General features: G+C 39.0%; 1 protein-coding gene across 6 annotated transcripts in view; it reads right to left on the bottom strand.

The window, feature by feature from the left end:
• The window catches only part of fat3 (FAT atypical cadherin 3), a 70,931-nt gene that overhangs the window by 3,445 nt on the left and 51,068 nt on the right, over positions 1-16,418 (bottom strand). For 4 of the 6 annotated variants that reach the window (XM_023350697.1, XM_023350699.1, XM_023350698.1 and 1 more), the window contains 4 exons: positions 15,490-16,202; positions 14,878-14,979; positions 10,626-10,685; positions 9,510-9,545 (listed from right to left, as the gene is read on the bottom strand). In XM_023350697.1, the coding sequence (XP_023206465.1) occupies positions 9,510-9,545; positions 10,626-10,685; positions 14,878-14,979; positions 15,490-16,202 (911 nt within the window). The remainder of the gene's footprint in view (positions 1-9,509; positions 9,546-10,625; positions 10,686-14,877; positions 14,980-15,489; positions 16,203-16,418) is intronic. The other 2 variants (XM_014471896.2, XM_023350700.1) reach the window with 1 other exon arrangement.

Below are 16,418 nucleotides of genomic sequence, written 5' to 3'. Positions count from 1 at the left end.
TGAAACACAACAATATCGTTCATGTTGTTATCTCGGAACTGCAGAACTGGTCAGAATCGAGAGATCACGTGACTTCTCAGTTAAAATAAACATTTTGCCACAAATCAGCTTTCTTTTCTCTTTGCTACCTTCCTGTCCCAGTCTAAATTACTTTAAGGACTCACACTCTATGCTGTCCACATTTATGTGGAGTGGGAGACGACCTCCGACTCATCTGAAAGCACTACAGTGACCAAAACTGCGTGGTGGTTTGACGGTACCAGACTTCTTATGTGGCGATCACCCATGCTTTTCAACCCTCCTGCTCATGACTGGGTACAAACTCATTTGGTGACACATATATCATCCTCAATGCTTTTGTTCACTTCAGGATTAAAGCCACGGTTCTCCCTCACATCATCATTATCCTACTTTGTGTACTTTCAGCTAAGATCAGCCTTTAAAAAAAACACATGAAGGCTAATGAAGGCTTTTGTTTAAACTTAGGCGAGACACGAGCCAGATGTTTTTGTCTCTGTAAAAGTTAAACATGTTGGGTTCAGATGTTCCGGAAAAGAGTTGTATTTTTCTTCAAAAAAGTATTTTCTACGTATTAGTTTAAAACTTGATCAGTTGTCTATTATTGATGAAAATAACTCTTGTGTAGACCCCCATTCAGTGTTTTTGGTTTTCTTTACATCTTTGGTTTAAGCACATGTAACCAGACTGATTAAATACAATTATCATTAATTAAAGCTTATTAATGCCAATTGATTCCTTCTTTAGGTTATTATGTGTAGCCCAAACAAATGAAACTGTGACTACTTAAATCATCAGTGTAAAAAGAAAAACCACTGCAGGTCTACAGTAAAACGACACTGAGGCTTGAATGAACGACCTTTGATGGTGTTAGCTGTTGAATTGAGTTTTTAAGTTGTTTTCCAGCTTCAATAATTGATAATAGTCCAAGTTCTTTGAAAAAAAAAAAAGCAAATCTGTTTTAAAAACACCCAAATCCTTTCTGTGCATTTTTAAAACATGTTTTTGTCTGTTAGATTTTGCCGTAATAGAGAATTTTTTGTGTGAATTTTCTAATACTTTATTATAGAGACATGGTAAAAATGTCTGCTAAGAGACTTTCTGCTGCAAATCTGTTGATTTACTCATTAGAGATGTGGACATTTACAGTTATTTAAATCATATATATATATATATATATATATATATATATAAATATATATATATATATATATATATATATATATATATATATATATATATATATATATATATATATAGAGAGAGAGAGAGAGAGAGAGAGAGAGAGAGAGAGAGAGAGAGAAAGCCACCCAATGAGAGAATTCTCTCTCATTCGGGTCGTGAGAGAGAAAATCACGACCCGGACAACCAGACCTCCTCGGCGCCAATTACAACGGCTGAGTGAAGTACCATCAGAGATCATTGAGAATGTGAATGCAGCATTGAGAACAATCCCTACCAACACCATAACAGAAACCAATGAGCTGATCTACAACTCAGCATCAGTGATCCTTGAGACACTTGGCTATAAGAGCAGCCATGAGACCCAATACCCACCATGGAAAAGACGGTTAGAGGCTAAAATCAAGGTAACAAGGAGGGAAGTGAGCCAATTGTCAGAGCTCCACAAGGGTACAATGAAAAGACCAGTACCCAGAAAGTACAGGCAGATGCCCATACCTGAAGTACTTGAGACTGCCAAACAGAGGCTCCAAGCCTTGGCCAGCCGCCTAAAGAGATACACAAGGGAGAATGAATCCAGAAGGATTAACCGTCTCTTCTCCACTCAACCAGCTAAGGTGTACTCTCAATGGCAGGGTAATAACAACAGAGTAGACCCACCAAGGCTGGAGACTGAACAATACTGGAAAGGCATATGGGAAAGGGAGGCGTCCCACAACAGCAATGCACAGTGGTTGATCTCGCTACGAGAGGACCATAATAACCTCCCTGAGCAAGCCTTGGTAACCATCACTGTGACAGATGTCCAAGAAAGAGTCTCAGGTATGAAAAACTGGACAGCACCACCAGGGCCTGACATGATCCATGCCTACTGGCTAAAGAAACTCACTGCCCTCCATGAGCGACTGGCAGGCCAAATGAACCAGCTGCTACAAAGTGGGACTCACCCTGAATGGTTAACTGAAGGGCGGACAATCCTAATCCAGAAGGATCCATCAAAGGGTCCAGTCCCACCCAACTACCGACCAATAACCTGCCTCTCCACAACATGGAAGCTCATGTCAGGCATCATAGCGGCCAAGATAAGCAAACACATGGATAAACACATGAGCACGGCACAGAAAGGTATCTAGCAGAGGAGCCAAACACCAACTCCTCGTAGACCGCACAGTTGCCCGAGACTGCAAAACCCGACACACCAACCTGTGCATGGCTTGGATTGATTACAAGAAAGCCTATGACTCAATGCCGCATACTTGGATCATTGAATGCTTAGAGATGTATAACATCAACAGGACTCTGAGAGCCTTCATTGCAAACTCGATGAGGCTGTGGAAAACCACCCTTGAAGCCAACTGCAAACCACTTGCACAAGTGTCCATCAAATGTGGCATATACCAAGGAGATGCTCTGTCCCCGCTACTGTTCTGCATAGGCCTGAACCCCCTCAGCCAAATTATCAACAAGACTGGCTACGGATACCGACTCAAAAATGGGGCCAACATCAGTCACCTTCTCTACATGGATGACATCAAGCTGTATGCCAAGAGTGAGCGAGACATCGACTCACTGATCCACACCACCAGGATCTACAGCACGGACATTGGGATGTCATTCGGACTAGAGAAGTGTGGTCGGCTGATCACAAAGAGGGGGAAGGTCATCCGCACAGAAGAGGTCTCACTCCCAGAAGGAACAATAGCAGACATAGAGGACAGTTACAAGTACCTAGGTATACCACAAGCAAATGGCAACCTCGATGAGGTCACAAGAAAAGGAGCCACAGCTAAATACCTCCAACGAATAAGGCAAGTCCTGAGAAGCCAGCTCAATGGCAAGAACAAAATCCGTGCGATAAACAGCTATGCCCTGCCAGTAATCAGATACCCTGCTGGAATAATTAGCTGGCCAAAGGAGGAGATAAAAGCCACGGATATTAAGACTAGAAAACTACTAACAATGCATGGAGGGTTCCATCCCAAATCCAGCACCCTGAGACTGTACACGAGCCGCAAGGAAGGAGGCAGAGGACTAGTGAGTGTGAGAACCACAGTCCAGGACGAAACAACTAAGATCCATAAATACATCAGGGACAAAGCCTCAACAGACAATGTGCTCAGTGAATGTCTCAGACAACAGGGAACGGAGGTTGAGGTGCCAGAGATACCATCATGGGAGGACAAGCCCCTACATGGGATGTACCACCAGCAAATAACCCAAGTGGCTGATATCAGTAAATCCTACCAATGGCTGGAAAAAGCTGGACTCAAGGACAGCACAGAGGCCCTCATCCTGGCCGCCCAGGAACAGGCCCTAAACACCAGAGCAATAGAGGCCCAGATATACCACACCAGACAAGACCCAAGGTGCAGGTTGTGCAAGGAGGCCCCTGAGACAGTCCAGCACATAACAGCAGGGTGCAAGATACTGGCAGGGAAAGCGTACATGGAACGACATAACCAAGTTGCAGGCGTAGTGTACAGAAACATCTGTGCAGAATATGGACTGGAAACCCCGAGATCAAAGTGGGAAACACCCCGAAAGGTGGCGGAGAACGCCAGAGCTAAGATCCTGTGGGACTTCCAGATCCAGACAGACAAAATGGTAATGGCGAACCAACCAGACATTGTCGTAGTGGATAAACAACAGAGGAAAGCCGTTGTGGTAGATGTAGCAATACCAAGTGACTGCAACATCAGGAAAAAGGAGCACGAGAAACTAGAGAAATACCAGGGCCTCAGGGAGGAACTGGAGAGGGCCTGGAAGGTGAAGACCACAGTGGTGCCTGTGGTCATCGGGGCCCTCGGGGCAGTCACCCCCAAACTGGACCAATGGCTACAACAGATCCCAGGAACAACATCAGACATCTCAGTCCAGAAATGTGCAGTCCTTGGCACAGCCAAGATACTGCGCAGGACCCTCAAGCTCCCAGGCCTCTGGTAGAGGACCCGAGCTCAGAGGATAAGAACCACCCGCAGTGGGTGAGAAGGGAATTTTTATATATATCAAATCTGAATGTGTTTTATTTTGCCAGTAATTTTGATGTCCTTGACTTCTGGTTTGACACACCAGTTAGTACTGCACTTTGTTTTTACTTTTTATCTGTATTTTGTCTGTTACAAGTAACTTTTACACACAACAGAGGATATTGTTTTAAGTTAATAATTCCTTAGCATTGATTTTAAAAAGTATTAGTTTGACTGGCAGATTATTTCACTTGTGGGAAAAATATCTTGTTAAAAGTATAATCTGTCAGTGGAACTAATACTTTTAAAAAATTTATATTAAGGAATTATTTACTTTAAAAAGCTCCTATCTTGCTGAAAAATTACTTGTAAGTTAGTTTTGTCTTACTTCATGTACTAAAAAACTGGACCAATAGTACTCGGTCAGGGTTTGTGTTTTCGCAGTGGATTTATTACGTTTTAACAAATCGAGAAATAAAAAAGCAATTGGCCGAGTTTTATTTTATAATATCAGAATGCCACACTTTTCAAATATTTATAATGAAAAATTGTTTCAAAAAATCTTTCTGCTTAAACTTTACAATTATGCTCATTAAAATTCAAACAAAATACGCTGAAGTTTGAGTTTACAAGGCAACAAAAAGAAAAACGTTTAAAATCAGTGTAAAAGCTGTGGTGTGTCTCTCTGCTCCTCTGTGAGGGCAGCCAGTAAACGCAGGGAGTCTCTTTAGTGATGCCAAACATGTCGTCCAGCAGCTTTGGAGAAGAATTATAGACTATTTTGAGAGAAATGAGATGCTGCAAGAAGAGAACGAGCAGCTGCTGAAAACTGTGGAAAGTCTCAGGAAAAAACTCGAGCGCCTCAACCGAAATGACAAAGCAAGCAGATGGCAAGCGAAGAGCAACATCCTTGTGGAATCAAACGAGTACTACAGGAACCAGATAAGAAAACTTAGTTCACAATTGGACAAAGCAAACTCATCAGAACAGCAAATTAAACGCGATTATAGTGAGCTGTTGAGATATAGAATGACACTGGAGCAGAAACAAGTAGCACTGAAAAAAAAATTTGCGGATGATTTGAAAGAAAAGAATAAAGAACTGGACTGGCTTAAAAGACAAAATAAAGAGCTGAATAAAGAAATGGTAGCTCTGAAGACAGAGCACGAGAGAATAAAATCCAGGGTGGCAGAAAAAGACAATGATGATCCACAAAGAGCAGAGAGCCCAGAAGACACACCCGAAGAGACGGCGAAACCCTCAATGTTTCACAGAGTGGGCCGTATTTTTATGGACATGTACCAGTCGGGAACGTTACGATATTGGGTGCCACCCTGGATTTTTTAAATACAGAAGAGGATCTTTGGGGGTGTAGAGGAATATAATTATATCATTCATTTCATGCAACATTTCATCAGTTCTCAAATTACAAGGATGATAATCAGATGCTCATGTTAAACATGAGTTAACAAACAAAACATTTGGAGGTTCATATGTGAAACTGATTAACATACCTGGACATGTAAGTTTAAAGGACAAATTCTAACATTGCTGTGAAAACAGCAGTTATAATGTCATTTTGGTTCAGGCTTAGTGCTCAGTGATGCTTTTGACATTTTATTTATATGTCTGAATGAATGTGGATTTACTTAATGAAGAGAAACAAGTTAAGACTTAACTGTGTCCCCATGGGTTGAATAAATTGACAATGAAGAAGAAAATCAATGAAACAAAAGGTTGTAATAATGGAAGGAAAGTTAGTGGTATCTGCAATTTGTATCGATTAGTGTTTATACTATAGGTGCACAAGTGGACCTTAATATTCTTAAAAGTTTAAAATAAGGGCAAGTTGTATATCTCAGGTTACATGAGTCGACTAGCTGGAGAATTCAGTGTGCGTGGTAATGACATAATAGGTTATAACCTAAGTCTACTGGAAAATTATAAATTTCTTACTTAAAAAGTATGCAAACCAATTGCCCTAACAAAACCATTTACAGCAATATAAATAAAAGAAAGTTACATTATGGATTTATGTATTGCAAACTCGAAATAATTTTTTCTGCACAGTACATTAACTAAGCAACAAAACCCTGGTGATATGAATTAGACGTGATTAATGTATGTGGTCTAGTTATCCATAGTAACAGTACTATTTAATCTGAAGTGTTATTCTCAGCAGATTGCTTTCCGGTATCAACGACAAGAGCAATGTAGTTAGATACACTAAAAACAAAACAGGTTCAATGGAATATATTATATTTCAACACTGATCTTAGTTGTAAACACATAAAACCTTCTCTTGGTTGCAGGTTTACTTAAGCATAAAAAGAGCAACGTCCTGAACACTAAGCATTAACCCTTACAATCCAAATCCTCGTTAATTGAATTACAGTATAGGGAGCATGATCTAATCCTCATTACTATAATTACACATTACCACGAATAACAGAGAGATTTTGGGGGAAATCTGAAATATGATGTTTTAACCTTCACTATTTGATAACCTTCACAGACCAGTGAGTTGACGGCGCCTGGCTCAATGAGAAATAAAAGGAAGTGATTTGTATTAAAGCTTGCTGCTATGTTTGATAAGTCGTCGGAGCGCCGACTCAGTCTCTCATCACTTGAAATGTTGCAATCTGGAAGATTGTAGGGAATAAAATAAAGTAAGGAAAAAAACAACAACTAAATATTAGATGAATATGTGAGTTGGACAGTTAATTTGTTAAATTCCCTTAATATAAGGGTGTAGTCATGGTCATAGGGGGGTAATTTGCTAATTAATTGTGTACTAAACTTAATATAGAGTAACAATAATTACATTACTTCAGCACTGTATGGTAGAAATGACTTGCATAATGGTGTGAACAAGTTACTGTAGCACTGAATTGGACTAAAGGTTGTCCAACGTACCTGAACAAGCAATACATCTACATATGCAAAAATAAATTTCAATGTTACTAAATCTCTTATTTGAAACAACACAGAACAAAAATAAAAAGCTAGAACCTATAAGTGCAGATGGCAGTCTTCCAGAGGAAACAGGGGTTACTGGCCCTATTGCTGTTCCCTTTTGCTTCTTTCCCTTGTTTATTTCTTTTGCATGAAAACCCTGGTCAATAAATTATATAACCCTAAACAAAACTCAATCCTGTTTTGATGAATATTCCCATCAGAACTGTGTTTCAGGAGCTGGAAGCAGGAAGAGCAGATTTGTCAAGTGAATGGCTGAACCTGAGTACTGGTTGAGTGAGCTAAAACAATCATTTCCTTGAGTGGAAAATTCTGATAAATCCTCATATATGTTAAATCTGTCATGAAATGTTCTTTAAAGTTATGACTATTGCTGCTGAAGTTGATTTGGAAGTTATTTTTGTTGATGTGTTTGTTTTCTCATATTTTAGTGACTCCAAAAGTAACAATAAGAAGAAAAACACTGAATACAAATGGCAAATGCAGTCAGGAACAAAGGTTTTATGTTTGGGGACACACCCTGTGGTCTGATAAAACTAAACTAATGACCAAAGGAAGCAATTATCAGTAATTAGCCACATTAAGTAATTATACAGTTCGCCCGTTGATTGCTGGAGAGAAGCACCAGCAGCTCTAGTGACCCTGCAGAGATATGTGTGTTAGATAATGAGTGGATGGATGGACACGTCTATTTGTCTGTTTACAGACACACTTCTTAATATTTTGGTAACACTTTATTTGACAGGTTGTGAATAAGACTGTCACGACACCATCATAAACATGACATAACACCTGTTATGAACATGAGTAAGTCTTCATGAATATTGATGACTGTTGTCATAAAGTGTCATTTGGTAAATCATGACACTTTTAATACCAAGTTGACATCATTCAAAATGTCTTTGTTATGACAACTTGACATTAACCAAGAAATCATGATCTGACATAAATGTGTTATAAAAGTATTACTGATTAAACTTTAAAAAATTATGTAGCTTTATGTTATTAAAGCTAAAGTTTAATCTTTAATCACTTTGTATTAAAAGTGTCATGATTTTCAACAGTCATAAATATTCATGAAGACTTACTCATGTTCATAACAGGTGTTATGTCATGTTTATGACGATGTCATGACAGTCTTATTCACAACCCGTCAAATAAAGTGTTACCAATATTTCATATCTGAGCGTTAGAAACCCAGGCCACTCGAAGCTCCTCCGCCTCAGACTGCAGAGACGGAACAACCAGTCCTGACCTCTTGACCTCAGCACGGCTCAGGCAGGCCGTCAGTTTCATCTGATAAGGTAAGAACAGGTCTCCTTTTAAAAGAAGCTCTCTTAAATTAAAACCCACAAGGTTTTAATTGATTTCTTTGTTTTTATTACCTTTATATTTTCCTTGTTTGATATCCACGTGTGAAATAAAGTGAAGTTGGATTGACATTGAATTGTGCCACTTGTTTATTAAAACTCTTTCTTTTTTCTGTATTTTGTTAAATCTGACACGGAGTTGTATTTAGAACAATGATGCATATAATATACTGCAGTTAATTTACTTATGTTAGCAGGGGTTGATGAGGGGAATCACACATGGTTTGGTCTGAAGCAGTGTTAGTTACTGTTATTGCCCCCCTCATGTTCCATACAACTTCAAAGGCATCAAAGAAGAAGAGAATTTAAAGCAAAAACTGTGATAAATAAAATAAGATTGTTTCCATGTGCTGTATAAAAAAATAGGAATTATGACATGGCTGAAGCAGGGAAATGGATTTATCAGACAACTGGAGAAGCAACTGGTCCCAGTCTGACCAGTACACAGAGGAACAACATGAAGTATCCAGAGCCTGCGACACGACAGCGACGCAAAGTACAAAAGGCTGCAGGACGTAGACAAAATAATTCCACTTCCAGTGAAAAGGTGGAAAAATAAATAAGTTACTAAAACAAAGTGATTGCTCTATTTGAAAATGACAAGAAATGTTTCAAATGTTTTAGAATAATATCATTATTATCATTTTTAATCTAATTTCTTTAGTTCAACCAAATATGTTCCAAACAGAGGAGTCTCTAGCAGAGGACAAAAGATTGAGTAAAACTGGACAGACACTGAGATAAGAGTAGCTACAGCCATCATAAGAGTCTGATCAAAGTCCAAATCATCAGTGTTATACTTCAAAAACAAAATCTCTTCAGCCTCAGAGCTCAAACCAGTAATTACAACTAACAGTCTAATAACGCTCAGATTTTTGGGTGTACTGTAGAACGGAAACCGTTTGAACTTAGTAATTATTATTTTGTCTACTCACTGCTGTACACCACCAGACAGAGAGACAGGGACAACAACAGACAGACTCAACCAACAAGTCACCTCTATTGTAGGTTTCACCACGGTCCATAACTGACACTGTCAGATGGAAGAAGAAGAAAACACAGCAACTTTTAGCTTTAGATCATGACCACATAAATATTAATTCCTCAGGATCCTGAATTATTGCTGTTTGACCTCTTGTAATATTAAGACTAATGTAACTTAAAGTGCCAGCTAAACCTATAGGCACAGCTGCTAAGCACACTATATATAAAACATCCTCAAAATGTGTTACTTCAAGGTAGAAGAAGAATCTCCAACAGAAACAGTTTTAAGAATTGAATTTGAGAGAATGTACTGCATGTGGAAAACATCGGGAGCTCAGGCGTTTAGCACAGGCATGCTGTGGAAGCCGATCACCAGGGCAACCATTAGATGCTACTTTCGTGTCCTCAGTTGTTTGGGATTGATGCTAGAAAGAACGTGTGTCCTCCCAGAGCAAACAGGAACCAGTGCAGTACGCTCCACTCTTTAAAAAGAACTCTGCTTTCAGCAAATTGAAGCGAGTTTTTTTGAGGGGGCTCAGTATAGCATGCCATGTTTGGACCATAGAGAAAAAAGCCACTAATTAATTAGAAGTTTTTAAAATTGATTAGGTAAAAAGAAAAGCATAAATTCTAAAAATAAATACTTTACACATTGAATCAGGCTAACGTGATAGTTAGGGGAAGCAGCATTTATGCTACTGGTCATTTAGAGAAAAACAACATTCTGTTTACACTGAATAAATCTCGCTAATTTAAGTATTGGATTAAATTAGGTATTGGATTAAAGAGCATTTGTGCTCTTTCACAAATGTGACATTATGCTGCTGTAATAATAATAATAATAATAATAATAATAATATGCAGGCCAGACATCACATCCCTGGTGTACTGCAACTTTTACATGTGTCTCTACTTCAATAATAACCAAATCCAAAAATCAGATCATTGGTGGAACCTGAAACACCTGACACATCTATAAGCTGCAGGACAATGGCCGCCTTGGCCTGGACGGAACGGGGCGAGTTAGAGGAGTTTGGCTCTGGTTGACTAACTGCTAACAGTGGACATCTGAAGGATCTGAGGACTGGAACAGCAAGTGAAGAGACACAAGAAAGATAAGACATGGTACCTTCACTTTCGATTGTGTCAACTGCATCGTTGACCAGTCGAATGACAGTCACAATGGAAGCTTGAAGAGGGAAACAAGGAGCAGATACATTTTTAAAATAGTCGACATTCATAAAGAAACAAAGCTCAACATATTGTTGATGAGGGCCGAGCCTCACTCTGACCAACAGTTATGTTTCCTTCTATCTTCTTTTAGAGGAAATGTACAATTTTACATCATCAACACAGATACCTGGTGCAAGCAGGTGCAGCAGATGATGTACAGTTAGGCCTGTCACGATAACAAATTTTGCTGAACGATTAATTGTCTCAAAGAATTATTGCGATAAACGATAATATTGTTTGAAGACCTTTTTACACTGATTTAATGGAAATGATGTAATAATGCAGGTGATTTCCTGCCAAAGATAGATACACTTTATTTTCAAAAGAACACTAAACACTGAAACTGATAAACAAAATAAACAAAACAACCAAAAACAAAAATAAAATGGATTCTCAGTATCCATTAACAAAAAATGCACTTGAAAAAAAAACAACTAAACAACATAAAGCCAAAGTGGAAATAAATACTACATTCAATCAAAGGACTGCAGATTATGAAGTGTATATTATGTTGCCCTTCAGTAATATTTAGATTTAAATAGAGAAAATGGGCACATCGACTACCTGATGCAATAATTCACACTACATGATTTTTTGCTCCTATTTTTCCCTTACGATTTCGTAACCGATCCTCCTGTAGTGTGTGGTGTGTTACGGTAGATCAGGGGGCTCAATACATCGATCATGGGAAGGTTTTGAGTTGATCTCGACAGTTGGTGACAAACTGAACGCTGCCAGGATGATGAGACCAGAACTTCCTCTACTGACGCACTTATCAAAATATTCACTAAGATCCTAAACGTTTGTAGCTTCATTAAAGAATAATAATTTTTTTAAAAAATCAACAAAACCTGTTAAAATTTATATTCTCAGTAATTATTGTTTCAACAAGGTGTTGCACAATTCAGTGCCTTTCAGTTCCATTAACAACAAAAAAAGGCGACAAACACAGACTGAGTAGCAGAGCAGGAGTTTACATTAGCTAATCAACCAATAATCGAGAAATAAATATCAAGCCTGGAAACTTGACATCGTAACGGACTGAATGTTACGTTTTTAACGTCGCTGCTCCGTTGCGGGGCTCAGGCGGTTGCCACGGCAACGTGTGTGCTTAACAACAAAGAGAGAGAGAGAGAGAGAGAGAGAGAGAGAGTGTGTAAAACGGTAGGAGAATCTCACTGAGGAAGAAATATACTGCATTAGGTTTTCTATCACTTTATCATTTCTGCTATAACTGATGTATATTCGCATGTAAAATAAGTCAATAAAGTTTAATTTACAATTTTTATGTCTTCGTGTCATGAGAGGTAGATCTCAGCCGGCTGGTGAGAGAAAAAGTAGATCTTGGTCTGAAAAAGTTTGAGCACCCTGCGGTAGATCGTCGTTGCCGCTCAGATCTAAATCAGGGGTTTTTCCCGACTGGAAGCTTTAACTCAGCCTGTTGAATGTGACAGGTAGCCAATCAGATGTGTGCTGTAATATATGTGATCAAATATTAAACTAATCAATGTAGATTTTCGTTTATTTATTTTGTTTTTGTTAAAAAATACATGTTTTTTTTTTTAAATTAATATGGCAAAAATTGGTCGGGACTATTTTATATCCCTTGAATATTGGTCGTGACATGTCACGACCGTCCATACCCAAACCTACGCCCATGCACTAAAGCCAGTTATTCGTTAAATCCATCCAACTGCCTTTGTGTGTCATTTAAACACCCCACCGTGCTCCGATAGCCGAACCTATTGGCCCATTTACCTAAAATACATACTATACCATTCTCTACTGTGTTACAGAAACAACATTAATGTTTATTCAACATTTTGTGCAAAGAATATAGAAATGACAAGAGGAGCAGTTGGAGCGAAATTGCTACCGCAGTTTATAGACCCGGTAACTTTTCAGCTGTTCTTCGTTAATGTGACATAAATAGGTTATAATGATTTTCATTCAGTCAGGACTGACACTAGCCACAAATGCAAAACAGGTAGATTGTAGTAAAGCATTGATAAATGCCTGGTTTTAAAATTAGTTCACTGAACTTGTAGCCATTATTTTGTTCCCATTGTTGGACACCACACGGCAGGAACGAACCCGATCGAACCGTTATACCTAGGATTTCTGTCGGCTAATGTGTGGTCTGTCAGGTTTGAAAATGGGCCGACAATCGGCCGACAGCTCTAAGATCGTAGTGTGTGCTCTGGGCATTTAACTAAGGAAACGAGGAAGGGCGTGTCAGTGGAGAGCACCGGAGTTAAGCCTTTTTTTTCATTCAGTGTCATTAACAGAAAGAGAAAAAGGCCGGAAGAGACGATAATGTCGATAATTAAAATGACGTTGATCGTTTTAATTTATTGTACGATTAATTGATTTATCGTTTATCGCAACAGGCCTATGTACAGTGTGTTTTAAGGTGCATTCTACCTGCAGTCAACTGTACAGAATGGGACAAATCACCAACAGAATGGTGCTTAAAGTTATTTGGGTTTGATCAGGGTTCTGAATCATCTATATGAAGTAAGAGGCAACTGGCCCAATCGAGGAATTAATGAAATAAGGGGGGAAGTAAAGTTTTTCAAATAAATCATCCAAAACACTGAATTAATTGGAGAAATAAACAGATTTGGAATGATAATAAAGTGGGCTTGAAAGGATACAATCATAGTAAACATAAAGTAATGCCCTTTAAACCCCAGGATTCCTCAGATTTTGCATGGCTTCACAATTCTTTGAAGCCAAAAATTTTTCTTCTTTGGCTTCATCTTTTAAATGTGACATTCTGGAATCTGTGATGTCTGTGTTTGGCCAGCCAGGTTAGGCTGAAATCATTTCACAACCTGAAAAAGGGCCAGATGTTTTAGAAATGCCAGATTTTACTTTCTTTATAGCAGGTGAGTACACATGATGCCACCTGGGTGTGGAAGTGGTGAAGAGCTGAAAGCCCTGATGCAACAGCAGATTTTAGCACAGTGTCCTGAGACACACAGCTGAATGATATAAAATACCGAAAGCAAATCACATTTAATGAAGATGAGCCATAATAGCAGCACACAAGCTGAACCTGCCTGTCATGAAGGCGTGACTGCCACTTTTCTAAATCTAATCAAGCGGTTTTGTCTGGAAACAAAACTGCTTGATTGGTAAAGTTTAATGTCTAAACTTTACCATGAGAAACACTGGAGTTTATTTTTCTATCATGTCACTTCTAACAGGAGAACATTAAAACCTCTTCATCCTCAGCTAATGGAAACTTTGTCTCCTAAACCTCCATCATGCTGCCATGTTTGCACTAAATGATTATTACATGTCTGTAGGGGCTGATGCTGCAAAGTACAATTATTTGCTGTAAATGACAGTAACTGTTGGAAACATTTTGCATGTTAAGCTTATATAGCCAGAGACTATAAACATGTTGCAGTGGATGTAAGCACTGTATTATTTCATTTTGAGATTTTTAAAAAATTATTTTTCATTTAGAAAATTAACGGAAACAGCACTACTACTCAGAAAATATTTGTGAAAACTTGGAATATTGTTAACTTGGAAAACTCTGCATTTTATTGCCGAGTTTTATTGGCAATAAATAAAACTCGGCATTTAGCTATTGCCAACAAATGCCGAGATCCAAACTACTTGCAGAATCCAGACATCCTACATAAAACTTCAGAACCACTATGTGTATTCAGATAATGGCCAGACATTACTGTGTATAATCAATGGCAAGAATAAATTAAAACAGCATCATTTTAAATTCACAGCTGCAACTCTTGTATATATATATATATATATATATATATATATATATATATATATATATATATATATATATATATATATATATATATATATATATATATATATATATATATATATAATTACTCAAACTTTTAAAATTGTGTCCTGTAAAGTTATCTGAGTTTCACTTTCATGACTTGGACTTCTCGGTAAACAGTAGAAGCCGGAAGCTAACCTCAATGAAAGCTGATGCAAATGTTGGCTCTGATGTGGGCAATTCTCAAATACAGGGTCGAGTTGCTTTAGCCAAATAAAGAACAAGCAAATGAAACTTTGAAAAAACAAAACAAAAAAAAGCCACACATGACTGTTATGAAAAACACAACTTTGTGGAAGTGAAGGATGAGTCTCACCGTTATCCTCACAGGAGTCAGACTGGAATGAACTCAGGGACTGGGCCTCCGAGTTGCTGCCTGAAAAACACGTGTCGCCCTCTGCTATGTTGACCACTTTATCTGCAGGAATAGATCAAAATGTGAAATTCATTAACCTTAAAACCCTAATGAAGAAATTGCACGTTGCACGGGAAGCTAGTAATAACAAATATAAGGTGTCAGCCTTATATACAAACTGAATAAGAAAGGTTCAAATCTAGTTTGGTTAAATATAAAACAAGCAGCACTTTACAAAGTTCTTCCAGTAGAAATGATATTTTTCCAGTATAAATGTTTAAGATGTTGGTCACATTGTTACTTCCCCAGTGCTACCGTTACATCGTACCAAGATGTTGTGTCAAGGAAGGAGTCTAAAACTTTTTGACGTCAGAAAAACTCTCAGCCTGAGGGTGTACTTAGTAATTCATCACTGTCTGAGGACGTGGTGATGACCTGACACACAGTGATGTATGGAAATCCTCCAATTTTTGCCTAAAACAACTGAGGGGGGCAAAAAATGACTTCAGCCATTATTTTCGGAAGGTGACAATATTCACTCTGCTGCACACGGTACTTTACTTGCTAACTCACCATCGTCGCTGGCCAGCGGGCTCTTGCGTATGGAGTCACATTCTGAGCGGCACGGTGAGACGGGGGGCAGGTTGGGGGCCACGCTGCACACCACCACCCCTCTCCTTATGGTTCCAGGGAGAATTCTTGGTGATTCCGGGTGAAAGGTGCTCATCTCTGTGTGATCCAGGGTGTGTTTCTCTGACAGCTTCTCCAGCTTCGAGAGTGGGTCTCCTTGGAAACAAGGTGTGTATGCCATGGGTCTCACCGGCACCTGTGGCGGTCCAATTATGCCAACCCCTCCCATCAAGGTGGGCTGTATACCTGACTCTGAATACAGGTTCTGGTGGTCTCCAGGGCTGCAGTGTAAAGTCTTTAATGGAACACAGTTGGCCTTGTTGAGAAGTGCTGCAGTGGCTGGGTCCTGGACCAGAGACAGATTGTTCCTTGAGTAGTTCTTATTAAAAACCTTCTTGCGGAAAGCAATAAAGAGGACGATGAGGACGATGATGACGAAAAGCACTCCGGTAATGCCGATCAGCTCCTCCTTGCCAACCACAGCATGACCGGCCTGCATGTCTGGGACGACAACGGGTCGCAGAGTGCAGCGCTGGCCCACAAAGCCAGGCGTGCAGTTACAGTAGAAGGAGCCGGGGGTGTTGATGCAGGTGCCTCCATTCTCACATTCCCCCTCAGGGTTGTTTCGGTCACATTCATTCACGTCTTCCTCACACCTGCAAGATGAGTGAAATGAGGAAACATTTGTTAGAGTAAACTGAATGGCTTAGTACCACAATACATTAAAGACTGACTGATACAAAAAGTATTTTTGATATTTTGATTTTGTGACAAAGAAGATATCTAAGTCACCCTTCTCCAATGTGAAAAAGTAAAAAATCAGGAATTAACTGTAACTACTTGACAACTTTCAGAATCAGGAAATCACTTAA

This window comes from Xiphophorus maculatus, chromosome 18, assembly GCF_002775205.1.
Source record: "Xiphophorus maculatus strain JP 163 A chromosome 18, X_maculatus-5.0-male, whole genome shotgun sequence".
Taxonomy (NCBI): Eukaryota; Metazoa; Chordata; class Actinopteri; order Cyprinodontiformes; family Poeciliidae; genus Xiphophorus; species Xiphophorus maculatus.
This window is presented reverse-complemented; position numbering and strand designations above follow the sequence as displayed.